The sequence below is a fragment of the Arvicola amphibius genome, chromosome 5, assembly GCF_903992535.2.
Source record: "Arvicola amphibius chromosome 5, mArvAmp1.2, whole genome shotgun sequence".
NCBI classification, from domain to species: domain Eukaryota; kingdom Metazoa; phylum Chordata; class Mammalia; order Rodentia; family Cricetidae; genus Arvicola; species Arvicola amphibius.
This window is the reverse complement of record NC_052051.1, coordinates 135,190,060-135,213,882: the sequence shown is the minus strand read 5'-3', so window position 1 is coordinate 135,213,882 and position 23,823 is coordinate 135,190,060. Positions and strand designations below refer to the sequence as shown.

The 23,823-nt window shown below is 50.1% G+C and overlaps 1 protein-coding gene across 5 annotated transcripts in view; it reads left to right on the top strand.

Annotated features, from left to right (window-relative positions):
• The window catches only part of Ndst1 (N-deacetylase and N-sulfotransferase 1), a 63,042-nt gene extending 40,097 nt beyond the window's left edge, over positions 1–22,945 (top strand). For 4 of the 5 annotated variants that reach the window (XM_038329294.1, XM_038329292.1, XM_038329291.1 and 1 more), the window contains exons 4-15: positions 2,560–2,647; positions 4,415–4,569; positions 5,865–6,050; positions 6,921–7,049; positions 7,697–7,879; positions 9,122–9,218; positions 10,423–10,546; positions 12,335–12,509; positions 15,328–15,498; positions 15,984–16,093; positions 17,165–17,267; positions 18,101–22,945. In XM_038329294.1, the coding sequence (XP_038185222.1) occupies positions 2,560–2,647; positions 4,415–4,569; positions 5,865–6,050; positions 6,921–7,049; positions 7,697–7,879; positions 9,122–9,218; positions 10,423–10,546; positions 12,335–12,509; positions 15,328–15,498; positions 15,984–16,093; positions 17,165–17,267; positions 18,101–18,220 (1,641 nt within the window). In that variant the 3' untranslated portion in view covers positions 18,221–22,945. Of the gene's footprint in view, positions 1–2,559; positions 2,648–4,414; positions 4,574–5,864; positions 6,051–6,920; positions 7,050–7,696; positions 7,880–9,121; positions 9,219–10,422; positions 10,547–12,334; positions 12,510–15,327; positions 15,499–15,983; positions 16,094–17,164; positions 17,268–18,100 lie in introns of those variants that run through there. The other variant, XM_038329295.1, reaches the window with a different exon arrangement.
• Positions 22,946–23,823: the final 878 nt, after the last annotated feature.

Here is a 23,823-nt window from a genome sequence, read left to right as displayed (position 1 = left end):
CAAGAAAGAAGCCTCCCAGAGGACAGTTGTCCAGGGCTGGAGCAATGGCTCAGTGGTTAAGGGCATTGACTGCTCTTCCAGAGAACCCATGTTAAATTTCTCAGCTCCTACATGGCAGCTCACAGCTATCTGTGGCTCCCGAGACCTGACAGCCTCGCACAGATATACATGAAGGCAAAACACCAATGCACATAAAATATAAATAAAGAAATTGTTTTTTAAAAAAGCTGCAGTTGTCCTTTAGCCATCGGTCTCCTTGGAGACCCTGCGGAGGAGACAGATGTAGAGGAAGGGCATCGGCGTGGTTGCTGCACAGAGGGCGAGCTTAGCAGTAAAGCAGGCAGAGGCAAACAGGATTAAGTGCCCAGAGCTTCTGCCTGCCGACTGGGTGTCCTCTCTGGAGATTAACAGGGCTAGAGGTGTATTAGCACCAGACACAGACCTCTTTGATGCTGAAGGAGGCTTTAGACAGTGTGGCAGGCCCTCTCTGTGGGCAGCACAGACCCATTGGCATTGTCTTCCTGAAACCTCAGGCAAGGCTGGCCGGAGGTCTAGAAGGAGGGTTCCTCTGGGGTTGTGGCCTCGTCCTGCTCAGAAATGAACTCTGCAAACAGGAGCATGGCAGATAGTGACTCTGACTAGGTGACTTGGGGAAGTCTCATCCCATCATTGGGCCTAAAATAAGGGGGAGTGCCAGGAGGGCTCAGGCTGTTTGCTACACTAGGCTTACACAGTGGCGCCCGGCTGAGGCCTGTGGGGGGGGGGGTATGTCCACATGGCCAGGTTCCTCCCTCCCTTACTTGCCACAACAGACCTAGGCAGTGTTGATCTGCTTTTATGCAAGTGCTGCTCCTGACACTTTTCTCAGGTGTTCTGTTGAAGCATTTAAGCTCGCTCTAGTTGAGCCATCCTGCCAACATCTTCATGCAGTGCTGAAATCAACCCCAGCAAAGCAGATGGCCCTGTTGCTTGCTCGGCACATTCTTCAGTGGCCCAAGTATCTATCCGTTGTAGTTTAGGTCCTCATTGCATTATCAGGGGAATGTCTGACAGACTGTGGTCCAGGGTGAGACCTCTAGCTACAGGCTCACCGTATACCCTGTGAGCCATTGATCCAGGGCTGGTTACTATAGCCCAGGCTAGTCTAGACTTTATTATCTTTAGCCTCCTGAATACTCTGCCTAGTTTTTAGCACCCCCCGTTTTTCTTTTGGATTCAGTCTCATGTAGCCCAGGTTGGCATTGAACTCTTGATCCTCCATCCTTTTCTCCCTGAATGCCGGGCTTATAAACATGTTTCCAGGCCTGACTCAGTTTCCCCATTTCTGAGGAAGAGGTAGTGCAGCAGCAAAGAGCCATGCCTGTAGAGAACAAATGTCTTCTACGTTCCCAGCTCAGGGAAAACGCAAGTGCTTCTTTGTCAGGCCTCCTTCCCCTTTAACATCTTTCTGAGTCTGAAGGACCAAGCAGTTTTCTGCTTTAGTACTGAACATAGCTCTCCACTGACTTTCCTTCAGAACCATGACTGTCACTTCATTAGTTTGTGTCCTTCTGGCCGTACAGTGTAGTTTCTAGTCCCAGCAGAGTTCGCGTAGCTAGGGTTTGATGAGTGCCAAGCTCTGTGTTCAGCATCTGTGTGTGATCCTCATTGGATGTCATGGCAGCTGGTGAAGAGGTATGAGTCCCCTTTTAACGATGAGGCCACTGTGACTCAGAGAGATGGGACAGCTTGCCTGCAGCCACATGACTGGATCACGTGTCTGTCAGGCAGTGGTTAGACTTGGTTAGATGCCCGGGGTAACAGCCCTGCCTGAAAGTGAGCTCCTAGAGGTTTACTCAAAGCCGTGTGAGCAGTGCAGTCCTGGCCCAGAGGTCAGCCCTTCCGTGGACCTCCCATAGGTGCTAGATGTGGTCACACAGGATCACCGCATACAGAACACAGAGGACATCCTTGGAAGGGCCAGGATCCTTTGATCTAGTCTTGCAATCTCCTGAGGATGTCAGTGGCTGCAGCCGTGACTGTAGCTCTCTCTCCATCACTTTTCCACCACAAGCCCTGAGGTTTCACAGACCGATTCTCACTTGTCTGAAGAGCCCCATGAGGGCAGAGATCTTCTGGTCCCCTATTGCAGTTAAGGCCTAAGAAATTCAAAAGCTTCTCAGGCTTGCATTGCTGATCTAGGCTGGAGCTCTGAGTGTTTCAAGCCAGAGTCCAGCGTAGGAGATGGCAGGGGGACGGCTTCTTAGGTGAGCAGCCTGGGTTATTCCACAGAAATTATGCTGAGGCAGTCCCTGTGTAACTGAGGCCTGCTGTCATCTGCTTGATGTTCCTAGCACTGGAGCAAGGGCCCAGCACGTGCATCTTGGGATCTGTGCTGAAGATGGAACCCAGTCCTCAAATGGGAGGCAAAGGCTCCATCACAGAGCTTTACTGACAGCCCTGTGTTGGGTCCTGTGAGTTTTGTAGCTGGTCCTGTTCTAACAGGATACCAATCAGATGCTCAGTGGGAGAGTCTGACCTGACCTCCCCTCACTGCTGCCTCTCCTCTGCCTGTCCTAGGCCCTGTTTGATACACAGAATGAACTTCGTACACACATCCCAAACTTCACCTTCAACCTGGGCTACTCAGGGAAATTCTTCCACACAGGTATGTATGTGGTGGTTTATCCCTGCTCTCTGCACAACTGGCCCCTGGATTGCTGTTACAAGGGCACCAGATATACAGTGTAGAAGTGGGGAGTGACTCCGGAGTCCATGGTCCACAAGGGACGTCCCAGCAGAGGGCATCTGGGGACAGTAACAGTAGCAACAAGGTGTCCTGTAGAAGGAACCGGCGGGGCTTTGTCCCACCACCCGGCCGCCGGCTAGCTTTACACCCGAAATAATTACACGGAAACTGTATTCTTTTAAAACACTGCCTGGCCCATAGTTTCAGCCTCTTATTGGCTAATTCTCACATCTTCCTTTAACCCATATTTAGTAATGTGTGTAGCACCATGAGGTGTGGCTTACCAGGAGAGATCTTAACCTGCGTCCATCTCGGAGAGGAGAAGCATGGAGACTCACTATGGCGATTGCCTGAAACGTCTCCCCAACTCTACTTCCTTGTTCCCACAATTCTGTTCTGTCTACTCCACCTACCTAATTTTCTGTCTCTTAAAGGGCCAAGGCAGTTTTCTTTATTAATTAACCAATGAAAGAAACATAGACAGATAACTCTCCTCCATCAGTGTCCATACACTTGACAGCCTGTGCAGTCCTGGGCTATGTGTCTTCTTCCTCCTGTCTCCTCATCACCCTTGCCTTTCAAAATGATTTCCACTTATAAAAGATATTAGTAAATAAAAAAAATGCTTAGCCAGATAGTGGCAGCTCATGCCTTAATCCCAGCACTTGGGAGGCAGAGGCAGGCAGATCTCTGTGAGCTTGAGGCCAGCCTGATCTACAAAGTGAGTTCCAAGACAGCCAGAGAAACCCTGCCTTGAAAACAAAACAAAAACAAACAAAAAAGCTTTTATTACATTTTTATTTACTGTATATATATATACCTATGTATACATACGTTTGTGTTCATATGCCATAACATATGGAGGTCAGAGGACAAGTTGGGAATTGATTTTTCTCCTTCCACTCTGTGGATCCTGGGGACTAAACTCACATTGTCAAGCATGGCCATTTCATTGCTGAAATGGCTCTGCCAAGCTATTACAGTAGCCAGAAATGGGTTGAGTTTTAAGAATGTTCCAGAAATACGTAGCATAGAAAGTGAAAGCACAAATGACTGTCCCTCCCCAGCATGACCACCAGTATCACGTGTCTTGTTTGCAGTAGCAGGGATGAGGTTGCGGGTTCTTCCAGGTTCTTCACATGCTGGGCAAATGGATGGCAACCAGGTCTACAGTCCTCAGTGAGGATGGCTTCTGGAGTTGTAAGCAGGGCCACCATAGTCAGTAATAGATTGCGGTCGAGAGTGTGCAAGATGGCCCAAAGGTTCCCGAGAGTACTACTGATGGTCTGCGTATTTGTTCCTAGCCCTTTGCAGACCATGGTGGCTGTAGTCATACTTCTGACACAGAGGTTTAAATGTCCTGCGGCCACCCAGAACTTCTGCAGGCTAGTGGGCAAAAGGACATATGACCCAGTTTAGATCCTTGAAACAGGACAAGAGCAGGCATGTGAAAGGCAGAAGAAATACTTGGGGTTGTTGACTTCAAACACCAAGAGCCCACAGAGGAGATAGTGTGGCAAGGGCAGTCCAGACTAGACTTGTGTCTCCTCTGCCAAAGCTCGGTTGACTCTCCCACACCACTCCTACATGGCCCTTGGCTGAATGAATGTCCCATCCGTAGTCAGGGGCCAGGTTGGAGGGCTGAATGGCCAGCCAGCTGTGCTGAACACTGTGCCACTGCCTTAGGCACCGATGCCGAGGATGCTGGGGATGATCTTCTGCTGTCCTACGTGAAAGAGTTCTGGTGGTTCCCCCACATGTGGAGCCACATGCAGCCCCACCTTTTCCACAACCAGTCTGTGCTGGCTGAGCAGATGGCCCTGAACAAGAAGTTCGCTGTCGTGAGTAAGATTCCCTAGGGGACGGAGCTGGGGGGGGTCGGGATGGGCTGGGCTTCACTCGCCTCTCAGTGCCGTGCAGTTCAGTTTGATAGATGTGTTTCTGTACCAGAGCCTGGGGTGAGCTGCCCTGAGAGCCAGTGTCTCCTGGATACCTCAAGAGGGCAGGCCTTCTCTATAGACAGGAAACCAAAGCTCACCAGGCCTGGTGGGACGTGCCTGGAATTCCAGCCTTTGGGAGGCAGAGGCAGGAGGATCAGTTGTGGCCAGTCTGGGCTACATGAGACCCTGTCTCAAAACAGCAAAAATCAAAACCCCAAATCAAAGAAACTGCAGCTCAGACTGTCACCTAAGGATGCATGCTGAGGCCTGTTTATTTCCTGGGTCCAGGGTAGAACCTCTGGAGAGCTGGCAGAGTTACTTAAGAGAGATCTACACAAAAGATCAGCTTGGACACATTAGCCAAACAGGAGACCGCAGGAACATGAGTGTTCTGAGCTAGGTGCCAGGCATTTGTACTGAATGAGAGTTGGAGCCAGGTAGTATGGCGCACACCTTTAATTCCAGCACTTGGGAGACAGAGGCAGGCAGATCTCAGTGAGTTTGAAGCCAGCCTGGTTTATAGAACGAGTTCTAGGACAACCAGGACTATTTCACAGAAAAACCCTGTCTTGTTTTCACCCCCCCCCCCCAAAAAAAAGATAGTTTTGGAACACTCAAGTTCTAGGCTCTTTTTTTTTTTTATTTATTAACCAGTCGGAAATTAATCTAGGCTCATTTTTGCTAGTTACTTGCTTTGAGAATCTTCCGCGCACCGCGGCCCCCATCTGCGCTCTATGTGCTAGAACCCAGTTTGTGAGCTTTGGGCAAAGGGCTGGAGGTTGAGAATACACATGCAGAGACAGACCAACACATAGACCTCCAAAACACTGGTACTAAAAGCCCCTCTTTAATAGCACCATGGAGGCTTAAATACCCTGCAGTCAATGGCCAACAGGTGAAAATCCCATCCTCTAATCCTCTAGGCTAGGCACAGCTTCTAGTAACTTCAATTAGAAGGCTCTAGACAGGGAAGAACAGCTGAAGGCCAGGACTTAATTGGTCCCAACAAGAATCTGAGTCCCTTCCTTTCTGTTCCAGGCCTCAGTTTCCCCATCTGCATCTATGGGCTGAGACCACATGCCCTGCCATTTTAGCCTTTGGTTTTTGTCTTGTGTTCTAAAAAAAGAGAAACAAGGTCCAAAGGGAAAGACCCCCCCCCCCCCATTCTCATCCTGCCTGGGTCATCCTCTCCCCAGGAGCACGGCATTCCCACAGACATGGGGTACGCAGTGGCACCCCACCACTCCGGTGTGTACCCTGTGCATGTGCAGCTGTACGAGGCTTGGAAGCAGGTGTGGAACATCCGTGTGACCAGCACAGAGGAGTACCCCCATCTGAAGCCCGCCCGCTACCGCCGTGGCTTCATCCACAATGGCATCATGGCAAGTGGCTGGGAGGTCATGGTGGGCATTGTCATTATGAGGTGACGCTATGCTAGGAGGCATGGCTGCAATTGGCTGACTTGGGGGTTTGGGGCTGGTTTCTGCTGCTGTTCTGCCTCAAAGGTTCCGTCATAGGGAGGGCGGGTTGCTGTCCTTAGCGTCTGTGACAGGATCAGGAAATCCTTGCTTTCCTTGTTTCTTTTTTAAAGTGCATTTTCATTTTGTGTGTGTGTTTGTGTATGTGTGTGTGTGTGTGTGTGTGCATGTACGCCCAAGAGTGCAGGTACCTGCAGAAGTATCAGATCCTCCTGGCTCTGGAATTACAGGTGGTTGTGAGGTACCTGACGTGGGTGCTGGGAATCACGTGCAGGTCCTTCCTCCATCCTTCCTTCATTTATTTTGAGACAGGGTCTCATAGTCTAGGCTAGCCCTAGGATTCATGTTAACTCTGGGCATGAGGTAGTTATGAGACATAGACATGTTCATCCCTGCTCTCATGCCTGGTTTCCAGGAGGAAGACAGACAACATGTAGTTCCTTCAGTAGACTAGTAGACTAACGGAGGCGCTGAGCTCCCGCAGTGCTGTGTTAGAGGGTCAAAGACTCGCTGCAAATGTTACATGTTTCCATGCTACTTTTGGATCTGTTTATTTTGTAGAAAATAGCAGTGAAGTATAAGGCAAAGATGATGGTTCATCTGGGGAACATTGCAGGCTGCAGAGTCCTTGGAAAAGACTACCAGGAGTCAGGGCTGTGTGGCCTATTAGGGGAGCATCTTTCCAAGGAGGCCCCAGCCCTTATCCTGAGGAAGCAGCTTTATTTTCTGGACCATGACTGGAGATACCATGGCCCATCTACCACTCCCTCCTAGGTCCTCCCTCGGCAGACCTGTGGCCTCTTCACACACACCATTTTCTACAACGAATACCCTGGAGGCTCCAGTGAGCTGGACAAGATCATCAATGGGGGCGAACTCTTCCTCACTGTGCTCCTCAATCCTGTGAGTGCTCTTCAGCCCAGGGCTGGTATGAGGGGGATACTGACAGCCTTTCTGTATTCTAGGAGGCTTCCTGAGCTGGGGAAGAATGCATAGGTTGACATGGGGCCTGGAAACTGGGAGGTCCACTGTCCAGTTGTGGTGCTGGCCTCCTCCGTTGTGTGGCCCAGACAAAAGCATAGGTGTTTTCTGTGATTTTCCACTTCTGTATTGAAATGTTAGCACTCTATGTTCTCTTTCTATTCTTTGTGTGTGTATACATGCACAGACACATACATGTGCACGCCACACCTGTTTCAGTTGGACCTTTCTGGGCCTTTTCTTATTTGTAAGTGGAACCAACTATTCTAACATTATAAAATGTGTTTTATTCCCAGACTTGTGAACTGCATGTTCTTCATATTCAATGTAAACTCCCCATCCTGATTTATAAAGCAGTGCAGTAACTCCTGCCCAGGCTAGCTTCCTTCCCTCGACCTGTCATTTAGACCTGGGTTTTCCTTGGCTGAACACAACTCAAGGTCACACAGTTTTTGGATAGTCCCAGTGTACCTTGCCCTGGGTGTCAGTGGCCAGTAACGGGGGGTGGGGGGCATGGGGTGGCTCAGAAGCTGGCCCAGCCTCACCACCCTCTTCCTTCCCCGAAACAGATCAGCATCTTCATGACGCACTTGTCCAACTATGGAAATGACCGCCTTGGGCTGTACACCTTCAAGCACCTGGTGCGCTTTCTGCACTCCTGGACCAACCTGAGGCTGCAGACGCTGCCTCCTGTGCAGCTGGCCCAGAAGTACTTCCAGATCTTCTCTGAGGAGAAGGACCCACTCTGGCAGGTAGGCAGAGCGGCAAGGCGCCTTGCTGTAGCAACATGCCTTCTGTTCTCAGGCACAGGCCATGGCACAGCCATTGTACTTCACATTCCCTCAGCAGTGTGGGTACACTCCTGGGCACACGTAGGTGCAATATGTGTGCATACTGTGTATGCCTCCCACCCCTTCCCATAAACTCTGTGCATACACACTCATGCACAGCCTTGGAAAAGAGCCTTTAGGAACTGTGGGTAAGGGCTGGAGACATGGCTCAGCAGTTAAGAACACTGGCTATTCTTCTAGAGGACCCAGGTTCAATTCCCAGTGCCCACATGGCAACTCCCAACTGTCTGTGACTTCAGTTTCAGGGCACTTGGCACCGTCACACAGACATATATGCTGGCAAAACACTAAATGCACATTTGAAAAAAAAAACAAAAGCAAAAAACTTGGGTTAAGACTAGTGTAGACAAAGTATATAGAGAGTGTCTGCCCTACCTAGTGGCCATTCATGCCATCTCCTTCAATTGCAGCAGGCTCTCAGCTACTAGTAAATGGGCTGAGGGAAGGTTTAGGGCCGTCCTTGGGAAAATCTATACCGGGACTACTAAAAATTGGAGGCAGAAGCTAGACTCAGGCCAGGGATCCACATACTTACTCCCAGTCCAGCTCTGGCTTGTGGTGTGTCTTTGTAAAGAAAGCTTCATTGGCACCCAGTCATACTTCTGTGTCTGTCTGTGCCACTTTTGTGTCATTGCAGCAGAGACCCGAGAGTACTGCAAGCCTACTGTGTTTACTAAACATTTCCCAAGAGGTTTATCCTGTCCCAGAAGGCAAGTTTGCTGAACCCTGGATTCAGGCATAGCCTGTGCAGTTAAAGTCAGCAAGTGCTTGTGAGTTCCTGTTAGTGATGACCACATAGCTGGAGATTTGTAGGCTTGATGGGATTATAACACTAACCAGAAATGGTCCCTATCTGTTACAGAATGGTGTTGGGAGGTGAGGATGCAGCAAGAGCACAGGGTGCTTAGGAGACACGTACCTGCTGGACAGTGGTGGCACATGCCTTTAGCTCAGCACTTGGGAGACAGAGTCAGGAAGATCTCTGTGAGTTCGAGGCCAGCCTAGTTTACATAGTGACTTTCAGGCCAGCCAAGGTTACATGGTGAGACCCTGGTTTCAAACAAACAAAGACATAGCCGCATATGGAGGGAGTTCATTCATGGTCCTTAGGCCTCCCTCATATCCTTTCCATTGCTGTTTTAGGATCCCTGTGAGGACAAACGCCACAAAGACATCTGGTCTAAGGAGAAGACATGTGATCGCTTTCCAAAGCTTCTCATCATTGGCCCCCAGAAAACAGGCAGGTCTCTTGACCCTTGACCCAGCTTCCCCTGTGCCTGTTAGTTCAGCCATAGAATTCTGGAGACCATCTTGATCGGGTCTCAGTCTTAAGTATTCTATCTCTTTTTACCAGAAATGGGAGCAACATGGGGACAAATATGAGTTGTCTGTCTTTGTGGGAGCAGAGAGCAGGGGAGTTCGAACCACAGCCTCAGAGAACACCCCAACACCCTAGGAGTCTCTGAGACAAGGCAGGAAGGATGTCTTGTTCATCTACTTTGCAAATTTGAGCAGTGCTAGGTAAAACTGGATCAGCATAGAGGACTGTGATCCATTAGTCATGTCTGTTGGAGGCTAAGCATTTGCCTTCCACTCAGTTCTGTAAGGACAGGTAGGTGCTCCTTTTTATAGACAAGGGAAGTTCACTGACTTTCTGCAACATGGTTGGGAAGTGAGAGCTCCAGGTCTTGAGACCTGACCTGCAGCCCTGAGGCTTCATAGTTGCCAAGCTTCAGAGTTTCTCCCTGGGTGTGCTGTTACACAGAAAGCACCCCAAGAATGAACAAGAGGTCCTCTCAAATAAGGGACCATGGTGGATAGACACCAGCAAGAGGGGCTAGTTAGTGGGCCTGGACCTCCTGGCTTCTGCAGAGTTTGATAACAGCTAGGCATTGTGCCACATGCCTGTAAATCCTGGCATTCTGAAAGCTGAGCAGGAAGATCTTGAGTTTGAAGTTGCCTGCTTTACACGTCAGGACCCTGTCATGAAGCAAAGCAAGTGAACAAAAACAGCAATAAATAAAAAAGTGAGGAGAGCAAGAGCTTCCCATGACCAAACCCTGGAGGGTTGACACTTCCTTATCCCTGGGCTGTTCCCAGAGCTAGAAAAGACAAGCAGGAAGAGCCTAGTTCTGAGGAGACAGCAAGTAACCAGGCTGGAGTGCGGTGGCAAGAAAGCCTCTGAGGGCGAGTCCTTGTTTAGCGGTGAAGAATCCTGTGATAGATGCATGGTCCCCTGGAGGGTTCCAGGACCCAGTAGTCGAATGTAGACCTTACATTTAAGGTCTGCATTTAGTGCACCTTTTATTATACTCATGAGGGAACTAAGACTCCAGAAGGGAAGGGATTTTCCCAGCCCTCCCAGTGACTGGGGAAGACAGGCCCAGGGTGTACTCTTGTCTTGTTGGGGGCTGGGCTGAGGTCTCAGCTGTTCCCTCTCATAGGTACCACGGCCCTCTACCTGTTCCTGGGCATGCACCCGGACCTCAGCAGCAACTACCCCAGCTCCGAAACCTTTGAGGAGATCCAGTTTTTTAATGGCCACAACTATCACAAAGGCATCGACTGGTAAGTGGCCTCTGTCTCCAGCAGGACAGGAAGGCCATCATGGAGCCAGCTGGAGTGGCCATTGTGGCCACAGCAGGAAGCAGCTGGTGCTTGCTCACACGCAGCTGAAGTTCCTGTAAACAGGGACATAGCTCAGTGACTGTTGAGTCATGTTGCCACAGTGTTGTGACAAACAGGACACTGGATGAGGAAGCCCTTTGCCCAGGGTCAGAGATAGCTTGATTGGGCATCCAGCCCCTCCCTGACTGCCTAGAAACAGAATCCTCAAGGAGGAAGGGTTGCACCCATGTGACTCGTCTGCTAGTGACAGTCGGGTATTCTGACTGGCTTGTCCTATGCCTGTGGCCATCTGCAGGGAGAGGAGTTCCCATGGGTTTCTAGGAGCTCTCTGGGGGCGGTAGATTGACACTTCCCATCAGAACTTTCCCAAGAGGGCACCGTATAGGAGGCTAGCATGGACTGCTGTCACCCTCCAGTCTTTCCATTTGCAACTTTCCTGCCTATTATAAGCCTTATGTGAGCATGTTCTGCCATTATGCATTACTGGTTAGTGGGTTCCCTGGGTGCAGAAATTATGAGACTCTGTGTTTGTCTTTTGATATCTTTTTCACGTTTTTTCCTTTCATTTGCCATATATCATCTGTCCATGTTTATCCACCTTTCAGTCTATATTCCTAACTCTTACCTAAAGCCCCTTGTGGCCAGATGTCTTAGTGCAAGCCAGTGTGTTTGGAGTTTTAGAAGGAAATGTGGGTGAGCCACTGTACACTCTCATGCACCCAGCATCCAGTGGGCAACTGGAAGGTTAAGGAGTTGATTGCTGGACACTACAAGCTTAGGAAACAAGTTTTCTGAGCATTCTCAGGTCAGGTGTTACAGGTGGAAAAAGTTGGGCCTAAAACAAGAGAGGCTGCCTTCTTGGCCCCGTCCCCAAGACTGGTTTTACAGGTGGGGCCGAAGGTCTGCTAGGTCCTAGGGGATTCTGTTTAAAGGTCCTTGGGACCATTGAAGAAATGTGTACTTTCAATTAGAGTGTACTTCATTTCCTTTTCAGTATCTCCAAGAGAGTCTGTTCTGTTTGGGTGGGAAGTAGGGTATTAGATGGGAAGCTGTGCTCACCCACAGCAGTTTAGAGAGAGGAGAATGAGTGGCAAAAGGTGATGGCAGAGCACTATCCCAGGCCCAGAGATGACGGAGGACATCATCTCCTTGGACTTGTTCTTCCTGGATGCGGGTCACTCCGAGCCTAGTTTGTCCCCAAAGAAGTCAGGGCCAGCAGGTTGTCTATGGAGCTGCATGGTCTCCTCCCCAGGCCCCACAACCCACACCACAGGTTTTTTTGTTTGCTTGTTTTTGTTTTTTTTTTGTTTGTTTGTTTTTTGTTTTTCGAGACAGGGTTTCTCTGTAGCTTTGGAGCCTGTCCTGGAACTAGCTCTTGTAGACCAGGCTGGCCTCGAACTCACAGAGATCCTCCTGCCTCTGTCTCCTGAGTGCTGGGATTAAAGGCGTGTGCCACCACTGCCCTGCTTCCATGCCACCCTTTTAAGAATCTCCAGGTCTTTGATTCTAAGATGCCCACCAGAAAAAAATGAATTTGGAATAGGACACTGCCAAGTGGCAGTTCCTCCCAAAACCCCTATCAGAGGCAAGTCCTTGCTGCTTGGAGCAGTGCACTTTGCTTCGTTTTTGAGGAAATTCCACCTCAGGGATCCCCACCCTGTCACTGCATTCCTGGGGTTTCTGGCTTACAAGATTTGGCCTTAAGCCCTGTCTCTGGGCTTCCTACAGGTACATGGAGTTCTTCCCTATTCCCTCCAACACCACCTCTGACTTCTACTTTGAGAAAAGTGCCAACTACTTTGATTCAGAAGTGGCACCACGGCGGGCAGCTACCCTGTTGCCCAAGGCCAAGATCCTTACCATCCTCATCAATCCAGCTGACCGAGCTTACTCCTGGTACCAGGTGAGTGGGTTGGGGCTGTGTCCCCAGGAAGGGTGTGGATCTGTTTGACATTTACTCAACCAGCACTGAACAAGCACCACTTGGTGGGCACATGGCCTTGTGTGTGATGGTGAGAATAGCCTGTGTGATGCGCCTGGCCTGGTGGTGGTGACAGGCAGAATTGATGTCGAATGTCGTCTTCCATCTACCTGCCCACTCCAGGCTTTACTCGGCCTCTGATGGCCATACAAGGCAGAGGCTGAGTGGACTTAGAGACAGCCTAGATCCCCAAAGCAGCCATCTGTTTATGTTTGCTATGGTTTCCTACCTGTCAGGGGTAGTTGGGAGCAGGGACTCGGGTGGGATAAAACCCTCCTAGGGTCATCTAAGAAGGTAGCTCCCACCTGTGAGGCAACATAAGCTGTGTGAGCTGTAGACAGAGATCTCCCTGTTGCTGTTGCAGGTGTGTGCTCCAGGGTTTCCTGAGTTCCTGTGCCTGGCTAGACTTCTGCATGTATTCCACTGGGCTCATGGGAATGCTTCTCACCCTGGCATGGGACTAGGAGGGGTTTCCTCTCCTGTCCTCCTGTTCCTTTTTGGGAGTATGCCACACTGTAAGCACTATGTCTGAGTAGCCTTGGTGCCTGAGGCTACGTTTCTGGCTACCTGCATCAAACCATCAGACTGGGTTTGATCTTCATGCTGTGGGAGAGCTGGGCCTCAGCCTCTGGTCACCTGGGAAGTGCACACTGTCCCGGCTGGGGAGGCTTCTTCCTGCCTAGCCACTTGTAGTGGCTTTTTGCTGCCTCCTTACCTCACGCTGTGGTGGCTGCTTCCGGGCTCAGTGCTTTTCTTTTCTCCTGGTTCCTTAGAACTCTCATCTTGAGCCTGTGGTCGTGAGAAGGGAGCCCTCTTCTCCTGTTCTTTAGGATGCTGGTTCATACCTTGTCTTGCCATTTCCAGGGCCTTTGTCTTTATGGGAAGCCCAGAGTGCAGCAGGCAGCATTTCTTACCTCTGGGTACATCTGCTTCAGCACAGCGTGGATGGCTAGAAGGCTGCTCATGCGCCCTGTCAGTCCTGTCTGGTGGGCATGACAGAAAAACTTTGCAGCCTCCCTTCAACTGTATAGCAGTTTTCTAGAAAGTTGACAAGGGTGTGTGTGTGTGTGTGTGTGTGTGAGAGAGAGAGAGAGAGAGAGAGAGAGAGAGAGAGAGAGAGAGAGAGAGAGAGAGAGCGCGCAGGGCTTGTGTAATGAGTTCTTTAAAGGAACAGAACCTGTGGAATGAATATGTATATAAAGGGTTTATGGGGTTGGTACATGATAGAGCCTGAGTAGTCTAATAGTGACTGTGGCACACTGCAGCGGGTGAGAATTCAGCAACCCCAGTCTGTCCCTGAAGGCCTGTAGGATTCCTGGAGAGCTGCTAGTCTTCAGCACACATTTGGAAGCCAGAGGAAATGTAGCAGCAATGGTGGCAGCAGCAGCAGGGTGGATGAACTTGCCGATGAGAGTGAGAACAGACATGCAGAAGGCAAACTTTGTTCTTCCTCTTTTATCAAGGCTGCTGCTGGGAGGCGCTGCTCACATATAGGGTGGGTCTCACCACTTCAGACCACTTGATCAAGACAATCCCTCATGGGTACTCTTTGTCTCTTGCCTGTTAGTTGATTTCAGATTATGTCATGTTGACAACTGAGATTCACCATCACATGTTGCATATTGAATACAGGTCTTATACACCTAAGGCCTTATTCTTTCTCCTGTCGGTGGTCTGGGGAGTAAGTGCTTTAAGGAGAAAGAGGCTGCTTCATTTTAGGATATCAGAAGGTACCGGGAGGAGAGGAAGGGAACTGGGCTGTCTTCAGAAAGTGAGGAGATGCAGAGGTTGTCCTGTACGTTTATATACGTCACTGCCCTGCCTCTCCTGCCTTGGACTGTGCACTATCCTCAATGATGATCAGGGTCAGTTAACACGGGCAAGTCCTTGACCTCTGACTTCTGAGATCTGCTGATGGCTTTACAGGTGGGTCAACCTGACATTTCTCTCGTATGATTTCTGTCAGTCCATTCAGTGTCTGTCAAGGGCACTGTTGCTTTTGGTGGAAGAGACTCTCATGTCCTTTTTAGTAGGTGACACTCTGTTTCAGCAAGGATGGTAGCTTTGAATGCAGGGCTTGGAGCAGGTATTTTCTTCTATCTGGCATTTGAGAATATGGTTGCATTTTTATCTTATCAATAGCCATTTTCTGTATGTTGCAACTGATTCTGGTTTTCCATTTTATAAAGGATATGTCAAGGGTTTTCTTGTTGTTTGGACTTTAGTAAATTGTTGTAAAAAGGAAAAATGAGGGCTGGAGATTAAGCTCAGTTGGTAGAATGCTTGCCTAGTGTGTACAAGGCTCTGGGTTTGAGCTCTGCACTGCACAAAACTAGATGTGGTGACACGTGTCTGTAATCTTAGTGCTCAAAATGTAGGAGAATCAGAAGTTCAAGGTCACAGGCCATCCTATGCTATACACAGTAAATTTTAGATCAATCTGGATTATATGAGACTGTGTCTCAAGAAATGGGAGTCAGTGTAAAGAAAGCCACATTGATGTTGATACTTGTTGGTTAGCGGGTCCCTGGAGTGGCAGGAATCTCAGCGACTATGCCAATTAAGAGCATTTGGAAGTTGGTGTATTATATTTCCTACCTTGCAGAGATGTGGAACCTGGGACTCTGGGGTTGACGACTCTTTGATCTAAAGCAGTGAGGCAGAAGCAGGACATCAGCCTAGGCCACCAGCTTGCTTCTGTTCCGCCTGTGATGTACTCATCTTCTTCCCTTGCCTGCAGCACCAGCGAGCCCACGATGACCCAGTGGCCCTAAAGTACACCTTTCATGAGGTGATCACAGCTGGCCCTGATGCATCCGCAAAGCTGCGTGCCCTCCAGAACCGTTGCCTGGTCCCTGGCTGGTATGCTACGCATATTGAACGCTGGCTCAGCGCCTTCCATGCCAACCAGGTAGCTATCTGCCTTGCCTCTTGGGAAAAGGAGGGGCCTTAGTTTAAGGGGACCTGGAAAGCCCTGTGGGGGACTAGGAAGGAGGAGGAGCCATGGTGTGGTGGTGGAAGGGAAGCCTGAGTGGAGGGTCGGCAGGGTTAGATCACAGGACATCTTTTAGAGAAGCCTTGAAGACTGGAGCAGAAGAACAGTGTGGGCTGGAGGCTTTGCAGGAGGCTACAGTAGGTATCCTGTGGGGTGTGAGGAGCAGGGATGCCAGCTTTGCTAATCGCTTAAATTCTGGGAAAGAGCGAGATGGAGAGCTGGCAGTGAGCAGGGATTGAGCAGGGATACCTTTGGTGGAGGACGTCACGAGTAGGGGTAAACTCGGGATGTTCAGGACCCTGTGTTTGTAGCCAGGCCATTCATGCTGTAATGGGCATGGACAGTTTGCTACTGGGATGAAAGCAAGTCCAGATAGCCTTTTCCCCTTTTCTTGTCTCCAGATCCTGGTCTTGGATGGCAAATTGCTGAGAACAGAACCTGCCAAAGTGATGGACACAGTGCAGAAATTCCTCGGGGTGACCAGCACCATTGACTACCACAAAACCTTGGCGTAAGTGTTGCTTTGAGGCAAGTGTTGCAATGAGGCAATTTCCCTGGCCCAGAGTCTGGGCCAAGGAAATAAAGACTTGAATACTGGGAGCGACCTAGAGTTGCTTTAAGTTAGTAAGAGAACATGTAGCTCTTCCCTGATGGTGACTCTTAGCAGAAAAGCAAATGTTTAGATGGCTTAAGTTATATCAATAACGCTTTGGCCTTAGGAAAAGGGAGTGATGGATCTCCTCTGCTCAGCCCAGCTTGGAGGAATCTCTTCAGTGCAGTCTTGGCTCTTTTGTCTCAGTGAGGTAGCTCCCACAGTAAGCATCAGCCTGGGTTCCAGGGGCTTGGATCACATGTGCTGTGTCACATCCAGGTGGCATGTTCAGTCCCAAGAGTAGGAGGAATAAACTTATCCTCATTGGCTGCTTTCTTGGGAGTATTCCCTCTTCGCTGTCAAGGATACTGGAGGCTATAACACTCCTGAGCATAGGCTGCTTCATCACTGATAGAGGTTAGGACCAAATAGGACCATCTTGACTTGTTTCTTTCATCTCTGAGTTCTGTGACTTTTGACAAGTCCTCTGGGTTCTGGAGCCTCCACTTGTTGTTCTGGGGATGAGGATAAGGAGGTTAATGCCTGCCTCCCAAGATTGATGGACTGAATGAGAAAGCTCTGGGCTACATGCTTGGAATGTAGCATGTGTTTTCTGTGTGACTACTACCATCTTGAAATGTGGGTGTTAAAGAAATCTTGGGTCCAACATAAAATAATCAGAAAACCCTATTCTACACTATTAGGGGTTGCTCAGAAAATGTGTCTCAGGATTCTTTGGGACTGGAAAGAGTCCAGAGGGATTATGGGAGGAACTGGAGCTTTTTAACCTGGACCAGAGTGACTTAGAACATGGAGGTGCCTTTTCTGGGAGAAAGGCAGTATGCCCCAGGAAACACTTGAGCTACAGATGGCAAGTGTCAGCCTGCATAGTCACACTGTGCCAGCGAAGGCAACTTCCTGCACACTAGGACACGGACATGGCCTTGAGGGAGGCCAGACCACTCACCCATGGGCTTCCACCCCCTTCAGGTTTGACCCAAAGAAAGGATTTTGGTGCCAACTGCTTGAAGGAGGAAAAACCAAGTGTCTGGGCAAAAGCAAGGGACGGAAATACCCAGAGATGGACTTGGATGTAAGTTGGGGATATAGCACCATGACAGTGGGCTGAGTGGGAGGGGTCCTTCTTGGGGAGGCCTTTAAACCTTTACTCTTTTTTTTTTTTTTAAAGATTTTATTTATTACATATACAATACAGTGTTCTGCCTCCATGTCAGAAGAGGGCACCATATGTCATTGTAGATGGCTGTGAACTACCATGTGGTTGCTGGGAATTGAACTCAGGACCTCTGGAAGAGCAGTCAGTGTCCTTAACCTCTGGGCCATCTCTCCAGCCCCTAAACCTTTACTCTTGACTGTGGCAGTGACCTTAGGACCTCTTGCACAGTAGTCTATCTCTAGAGAAGGACATAGGCGTTGCGCCCTGGAGGTCAGCATCGCTTTAGCCGAGTGTTTATTACCTTTTAGCAAGGGTAGCACTGTGGGTTCCATGGTAAAGCAGATACTATGCATGACCTCCACACAGTAGGAAGCAGAGTTCAAGGCAGGGGTGCCAACACAGGGATGTGGTTATGGGGGAGGGGGCCCCAGGATTTGGACCTGTGAAAGGGAGAAAGAAGTAGGCCACCCTGTGGGGAGAACACTGTATGGAAAGCACAATCAAGGAAGGTCACATATTGCATCTTGTTTTGCTTTCTTCTTCCTTTTTGCCTTTAGTTTTGATGAATGCTCTCCTCTCTCTCATGGGTTTGACCTTGGGTACTATGTTTTGGTGCTCCTCCTACATGAGCGCTTTCTCCGGGGCTTCTTTTTAGAAGAGGATTGGGATAGGATAGAGTGTGGTGTGATGGAGGGGGTTGTGCTTATGCTGGCATGGCGCTCCTGACCTGAGCTTCCTTCCCATTGCAGTCCCGAGCCTTCCTAAAGGATTACTACCGGGACCACAACATCGAGCTCTCTAAGCTGCTGTATAAGATGGGCCAGACATTGCCCACCTGGCTGCGTGAGGACCTCCAGAATACCAGGTAGCCTCGGCCACCACAGCCAGACAGAACGCTTGTGTTAGCAGGGATGTCCTGCCTCACACTGAGCCAGACTGACCTGCCGAGAAGGGCGCTGGGCCCGGCCAGCCAAAAGCAATGAGCAATACCCTGCTAAGGCCCATTGGGGCCAGAAGCCCAGGCAGGTCTGCAGCGTCTCCGAGCATCTACTGCTGAATGTGTGGCCTATGGGATCTCTCTGGTACCGGAGGTCCATTCCGTTTGCAGCTGCCCTGCCTGGGGAGACCACTTCCTATTGGTGGAAGGTCATTTCCTGGTAGGAGGGGTCCTGGAGACTCTCTCCTGTCCCTCACTGTGTTCTGTCATCCCTGCCCTTTCCTTGGTCACACCGCCCCCTGCTCCAGCAGGTTGTCTCCTCAGTATTAGCTGCCATATTTCCCTGTCCTCCAGGCAGTAAGGGAGAATAATGCAGCTGGGCCTTCCACCCAACTAGGGAGAAAGACTGGGCATGCCCTTGAGGGTTTTGAGCCAGTCTCTGCCAGGGTTTAGCTGGGCGCCCAGATGCACTCATTGGATTGGATGTGAGGGTGGCCATCTTGAGAGGACATATGACATCTATATTTGAGTTAAGATTACCGCATCTCTTCTTCCCTTTAGGGGAGAGACTCTCTGGTCCCTGTAGTGTCCACCTAGTGCACTTGGTCTCTTATAGGCCCTGGGCCACTGCCATGCCACTGGGCCTAGAGACGTGGGCCTTAGCCCCGCCCTGTTCACCTGGGTGTGACTGTGGTGTTTCCTGTGGTAAAGGCTGAGGCGAGTCAGGAGTCTGCTCCCGTGTTCGTGCTCCCGTGTATATACATCGTTTTACAGTCACTGCCTCGGCCCGGCAGACAACCTGTGGCCGAGGGTCCCCAGAGACCCCCTAACCTCCCAAATACTAAGAAGCTAAAGTATTTTAATATTTTGTGTTTTTTTTTCTTGGTGCCAGAGTTTATACCCTGGGTGCTGGGGTCGCACTGTGTTTTATATATATATATATATATATAAAATGTGTATATATATATTATATTTTTTTTGGTTGGGTTTGTTTTTAATTAAGTCATATACAATGGTGGCAAGCCCTGGTCTCAAGGGTGTCATATCTTACGCTAGAGAATGAGTTGGAAGGGAAGCAGATGTCTCTGTAAGAGTCTAGGCCTCAGGAAGACGACCAGCAGGGTCCTTCTTCCCTCTGCCACAGAGGGAATAGAGATGGTAAGGTGGAAAGGAAGACCAACTCTCTCCAGGAAGTCTGGGTTTACAAGCCTAGTGGCTCTGGGGTGTTTGGGCCACAGGGAAAAGCTGGGCTGGGGTGGGAGACCTGAGGCCCTGAGCTGTCCTCCCCCCTCACATGGTGCTAGGTTGGGGGCTGCCTTGGAGGGGGGTGCCCACAAAGACCCACAGAATTGTCTCTAGACCCTGCAGACACAGGGTCTCTGACTGTTTTCTGTTTGGGTTCTGTGTCTGTCCCCCTTTAACAATGTGAAGTCACTGAGGTTGGGTTCCCTTTCCCTGTCCCCCACCCCCAACTGCCAGTTCAGTGTCCATCAGGCGTCCGGGACATTCTGGCATCCTGGACTTGAAGGGGTTCTGAGATGGGCACTAAGTGGGTACAGGAATGGGAGAGGTGGCCTTGGTCAATGTCACAGAGCTGTTGGAAGCAGCAGCAAGAGCTAAATGCAGGCCCCTGATTCTGAGCCCAGTGCTCTTCCAGAACCACACTGCCTCCAGGCCCACCTGTGCTCCCTGTCACAGCTGTGGTCATTCCAGGACATGGGGACAAACCACTCTTTCCCAGCCAGGTGCCTTTGAGCCTGCCCCTTCCAGGACCTGCACACTGCTTTCCTGTTGTGTTCTCTTGCCTCCAGAGTTCATCCGTCCTGGTGACAGGGCTGTCTGCATTCTGCACTAGTCGGTACTTGAGCTCCCCACTGCTTTGCAGAGTGTTGCACGCTCGGGGGGACCTGCTGGCGTGGTTTTGGTGTGTAAAGCATGGCACATCACGTTTCTCCTTGGGGTCTTGGGGCCTGTGGGTCCCTTCAATACACAGTACCTGAGGACAGGATTGGGTATGCTCAGACACCCTGCCAGCAAGCTGGAACCAGACTCCGAGTTGGGTCAAAGTGTGTGCCGTTAGCCCAACTCTCCACCCGTCAGTGAGGGTGGCTCTTGTATACTGAAGGTTACTCTCTGTTTGAGACCCTGTGAGAGCGGAGGTAGGGTGGTTGGAGTGGCCCTCGTACAACGTGCAGCTCTGTTAGCCTCTGCCTCTGGCTTCAGGTGAAAACAGGCAGGTTGGAGACTGGCAGACAGAGGAGATGCTCTCTGTGGTCTGTTCCCTTCTAAGACCCTGGAGACTGCCATCTGTCTTAAGTCTGTAGATTATTGCTGCTACTGTGTCCCTTCTTGCTACTGGACCGAGACTCCGCCCCAGCTTGCAGATACTGGGTCTTGGAAAGTAGATAAGTTTGTCCTAGGATCTCTCAACTAGAATGACTGGAAGCATTTGGAAAATCAAAAAAAAAAAAAAAAAGTTTGAGGAAATTCACTTCAGTTGTTCAGGCCATTCCCCCACCCCCTCTCTAGTCTCTGCCACTCTGCCAGCAGCCTTTGCCTTATGGGTGCAGATCACCTACAGCTGCCTCAGTCATTCCAGGTTCTAGCGCTTTCTATGGGGCAGGCACCTCTGAGAGCATGGTGTTAAAATAGACCTTTTCAAACCCTGATGTGTGAGCAGTGGGCGCGTCTGAGTCTGCTGACTTCAGTGGAGGAAAACTGGCCTGTCTTACCCTGGAGCCCACGGACATGTCGGGAAGAGCCAGTTCAGAACCGTCTTAACCAGTGTTGGGTTCTGAGTGCCAGCCACCCTTCATCTGGACTGAAGGAGGTTAGCATTTGCCAGTTTGTTTTCTTTCTCTGTACATTTATGTATTTTCAAAGTGCGTTGCAGAGACTGTTTATCCCTGTTGTTGCCCTAAGAGGTAAGGGCCTTCTGTCAGATCAGCCAGTGCCACAGCCGAGATAGTAGTCCTATCCTCACTAACAACTGCTGTCTAGTCTGTACCCAAAGGTCCCCTACCCCACCCCTCAGCAATTATACCTGGTTTTAGATTGGATCCAGTCAGGGCAAGAACATTGTATTTTATTAAAAAGTTTCTTTGAATTCTAAAAAGGTTTCCCTCTACTTATCTGATTTTTTTTTTTTATGTTTGATTTTTGTTTGTTTGAGACAAGGTCTCATTATATAGTCTTGGCTAGCCTGGAATTTGCTGTGTAGAACAGGCTAGCCCTGGAACTCATAGAGATCCACTTGACTCTCAAGAACTGAGATTAAATGTGTGCACTTACCAGGCCCAGTCCAAAATGGTATTTTGTTTGCTTTATTGAGACAGGGTCTTACTATGTAGCTCTGGCTGTCCTGGAAATTACTATATGAACCAGCCTGGTTTCGAACTCAGAGATCCACCTACCTGCCTCTGCCTCCCAATTGCTGGGATTAAAGGTGTGGGCCACCACTCCCAGCCTTCAAAAGGTATTATTTTTTTAAGGCCAGAGGGTCTGTTGTCACATAGAAGCCCCACATTCCAGATCCACTTGTTTCCTCCTCATCCCTTAGCCCACACGTTTTCAAGGGTAGCTTTGCTGTTTGTGCTAATGGCTAATGTGGCATTTCTCTCCTGCCAAGGTGTGCCTTCTCCCACCACCATCTGCAGGAAGGGCCAGACCAGCTTGGAGGAGGGGAAAGGGCTCTCTGATGAGGCAGCATCACATTGGGGGCGGTCTGAGGGCACTGCGGGGTGGGGCGGCCTGTGGATCTGCCCCAGGGAGGCCAGAATGAGTGTATACAGCTTGGAGGAGCTAGGCTGCCCCATGCCAAACACAGCATCCTTGTTTCTTCGTCTCTTTCCTTCTCTGCCTTTGTTTTGGTGTCCCTGCTTCTGTTCTGTGGTTCAGGGATCTTCAGTTTCTAGATGGTCCATGTGCACTGGAGCAGAAATACGACCTCAGGCTATGACAGGAAGGGCTAGATGGAAAAAGGCCTCCTCTAGGTGCGGTGTGAGAGGAGCAGCGGGTACAGCGGGTGGTCATGTGACAGTCTTCCTCCCCAGGCCGCAGCAGGGATGTTCACATGCCCGTGCTAGAGTCAGCTGCACTTCGTGTGAAAAGAGGTTAGCCGATTGCTCCTTACCCCTCCCCCCCAGGCCTCCCGTGCAGTGCTGGGTTGAGGTTGTCTGGCTCTTGGCTTGATGCCCTTGCCGGCTCTGAGCAGGCCGGGCAATGACCGTGCGTGTCCACTCGGCTGAGGTCCAACAGGAAGGTCAGGGGACTCTTCCCCACAGTGTTTCTGCCTAAGAAGTTCATTTCTCCCTCTTCTCTCCCTGGCCCGGAGGAGGCTATCAGAGGAAAGGGTTTTCTATGACTGAGCTAGCTTTTCTTACGGGCAAGAGGGCTCTTTTTGTAATTCATGCATGAAATTCATGTTATTTCCTGGGGAGAGAAGAGGGCCAACTGAGTGGGGTGGGGGGCACGTTTGGGAAGCAGGCAGAGGGTTCCTTCCCTGTAGGGGTGGGAAGGGGTTGCAGAGGGCATGCTACGCATCTCACCTGAAGAGGGCTCTTGAACCAGCCGTTTTGGGTTGTGTTAAATGTGGGAACTTTCCTCCATTAATGTCCAATCTTGAACTAACTGCTAATAAAATGGGATTCTGTTTGTACATATTGGTCCTGTTTTTGTGTCTGACCTTTGCTTTCAAGGAAAAGTAGAGATGGGGAGGTTTTCATCATCGCCTATGTTTGCTCACTTTGCACCCTGATTTGGTCAAGACAGACCATGTCCCCTCGTTCTAAATCAGTGCTTTTTCAAATGCCCCAGGGCAGCATATGATGTCTCAGATGACCAAGAGCCTTTGGGCACAGGGTTACCAGAGTGCTAGGTGTGGCCACTGTCCCCAAAGGACCCTCAGAGGCTAGAGATGTTTCTGTCATTCTTTCTTGACTGGGGACATGCCACTTTTACTCTTTGATTGGCAGTTCCCTTGTCTTTCAGGATGTGAAATGAGCTGGACTTAGTGGCCTCACCTAGAAAATGGGCCTGGGATGCAAATTCCCAGCCCTGGCTCTAGAGACTGACCTCCAGCAGGTATGGACAAGGCATCCGGAGCAAACTCTTCGAGGAACCCAGGCTCAGACAGAAGGTTTCATAGGTTCCTCATTATCCAAAAAAAAAAAAACCTTAGGTAAAATGAATGATTTTTCAAGTACCCCTCCACCCGACCCCTACCAGCCTTGAAAATATCCTAGTGAGAACCAGAGTATTCCCAGCACAGAAGCTCTGCCCTGATATCTGCAAAGCAGGAGGCTAGGCCCAATCCCAGAATCCTCTTGAGAAGTGGGCATTCCGGGTGCCTTGTCCAAACCCACTCACCTAGAACTTCTGGGAGTAGGATCAAGCAGCGTGTATTCAGGGAACTCCCCTGCTGCTCAGAAAGCTTTGGGACACTGAGTCAAGCTCCCAGGTGTACCAGAGAACACCCTCCCCCCACCTTGACAGATGGCAGGTGTTCTGTCTGGGAGGAGAAGGGAGCCCAGGCTC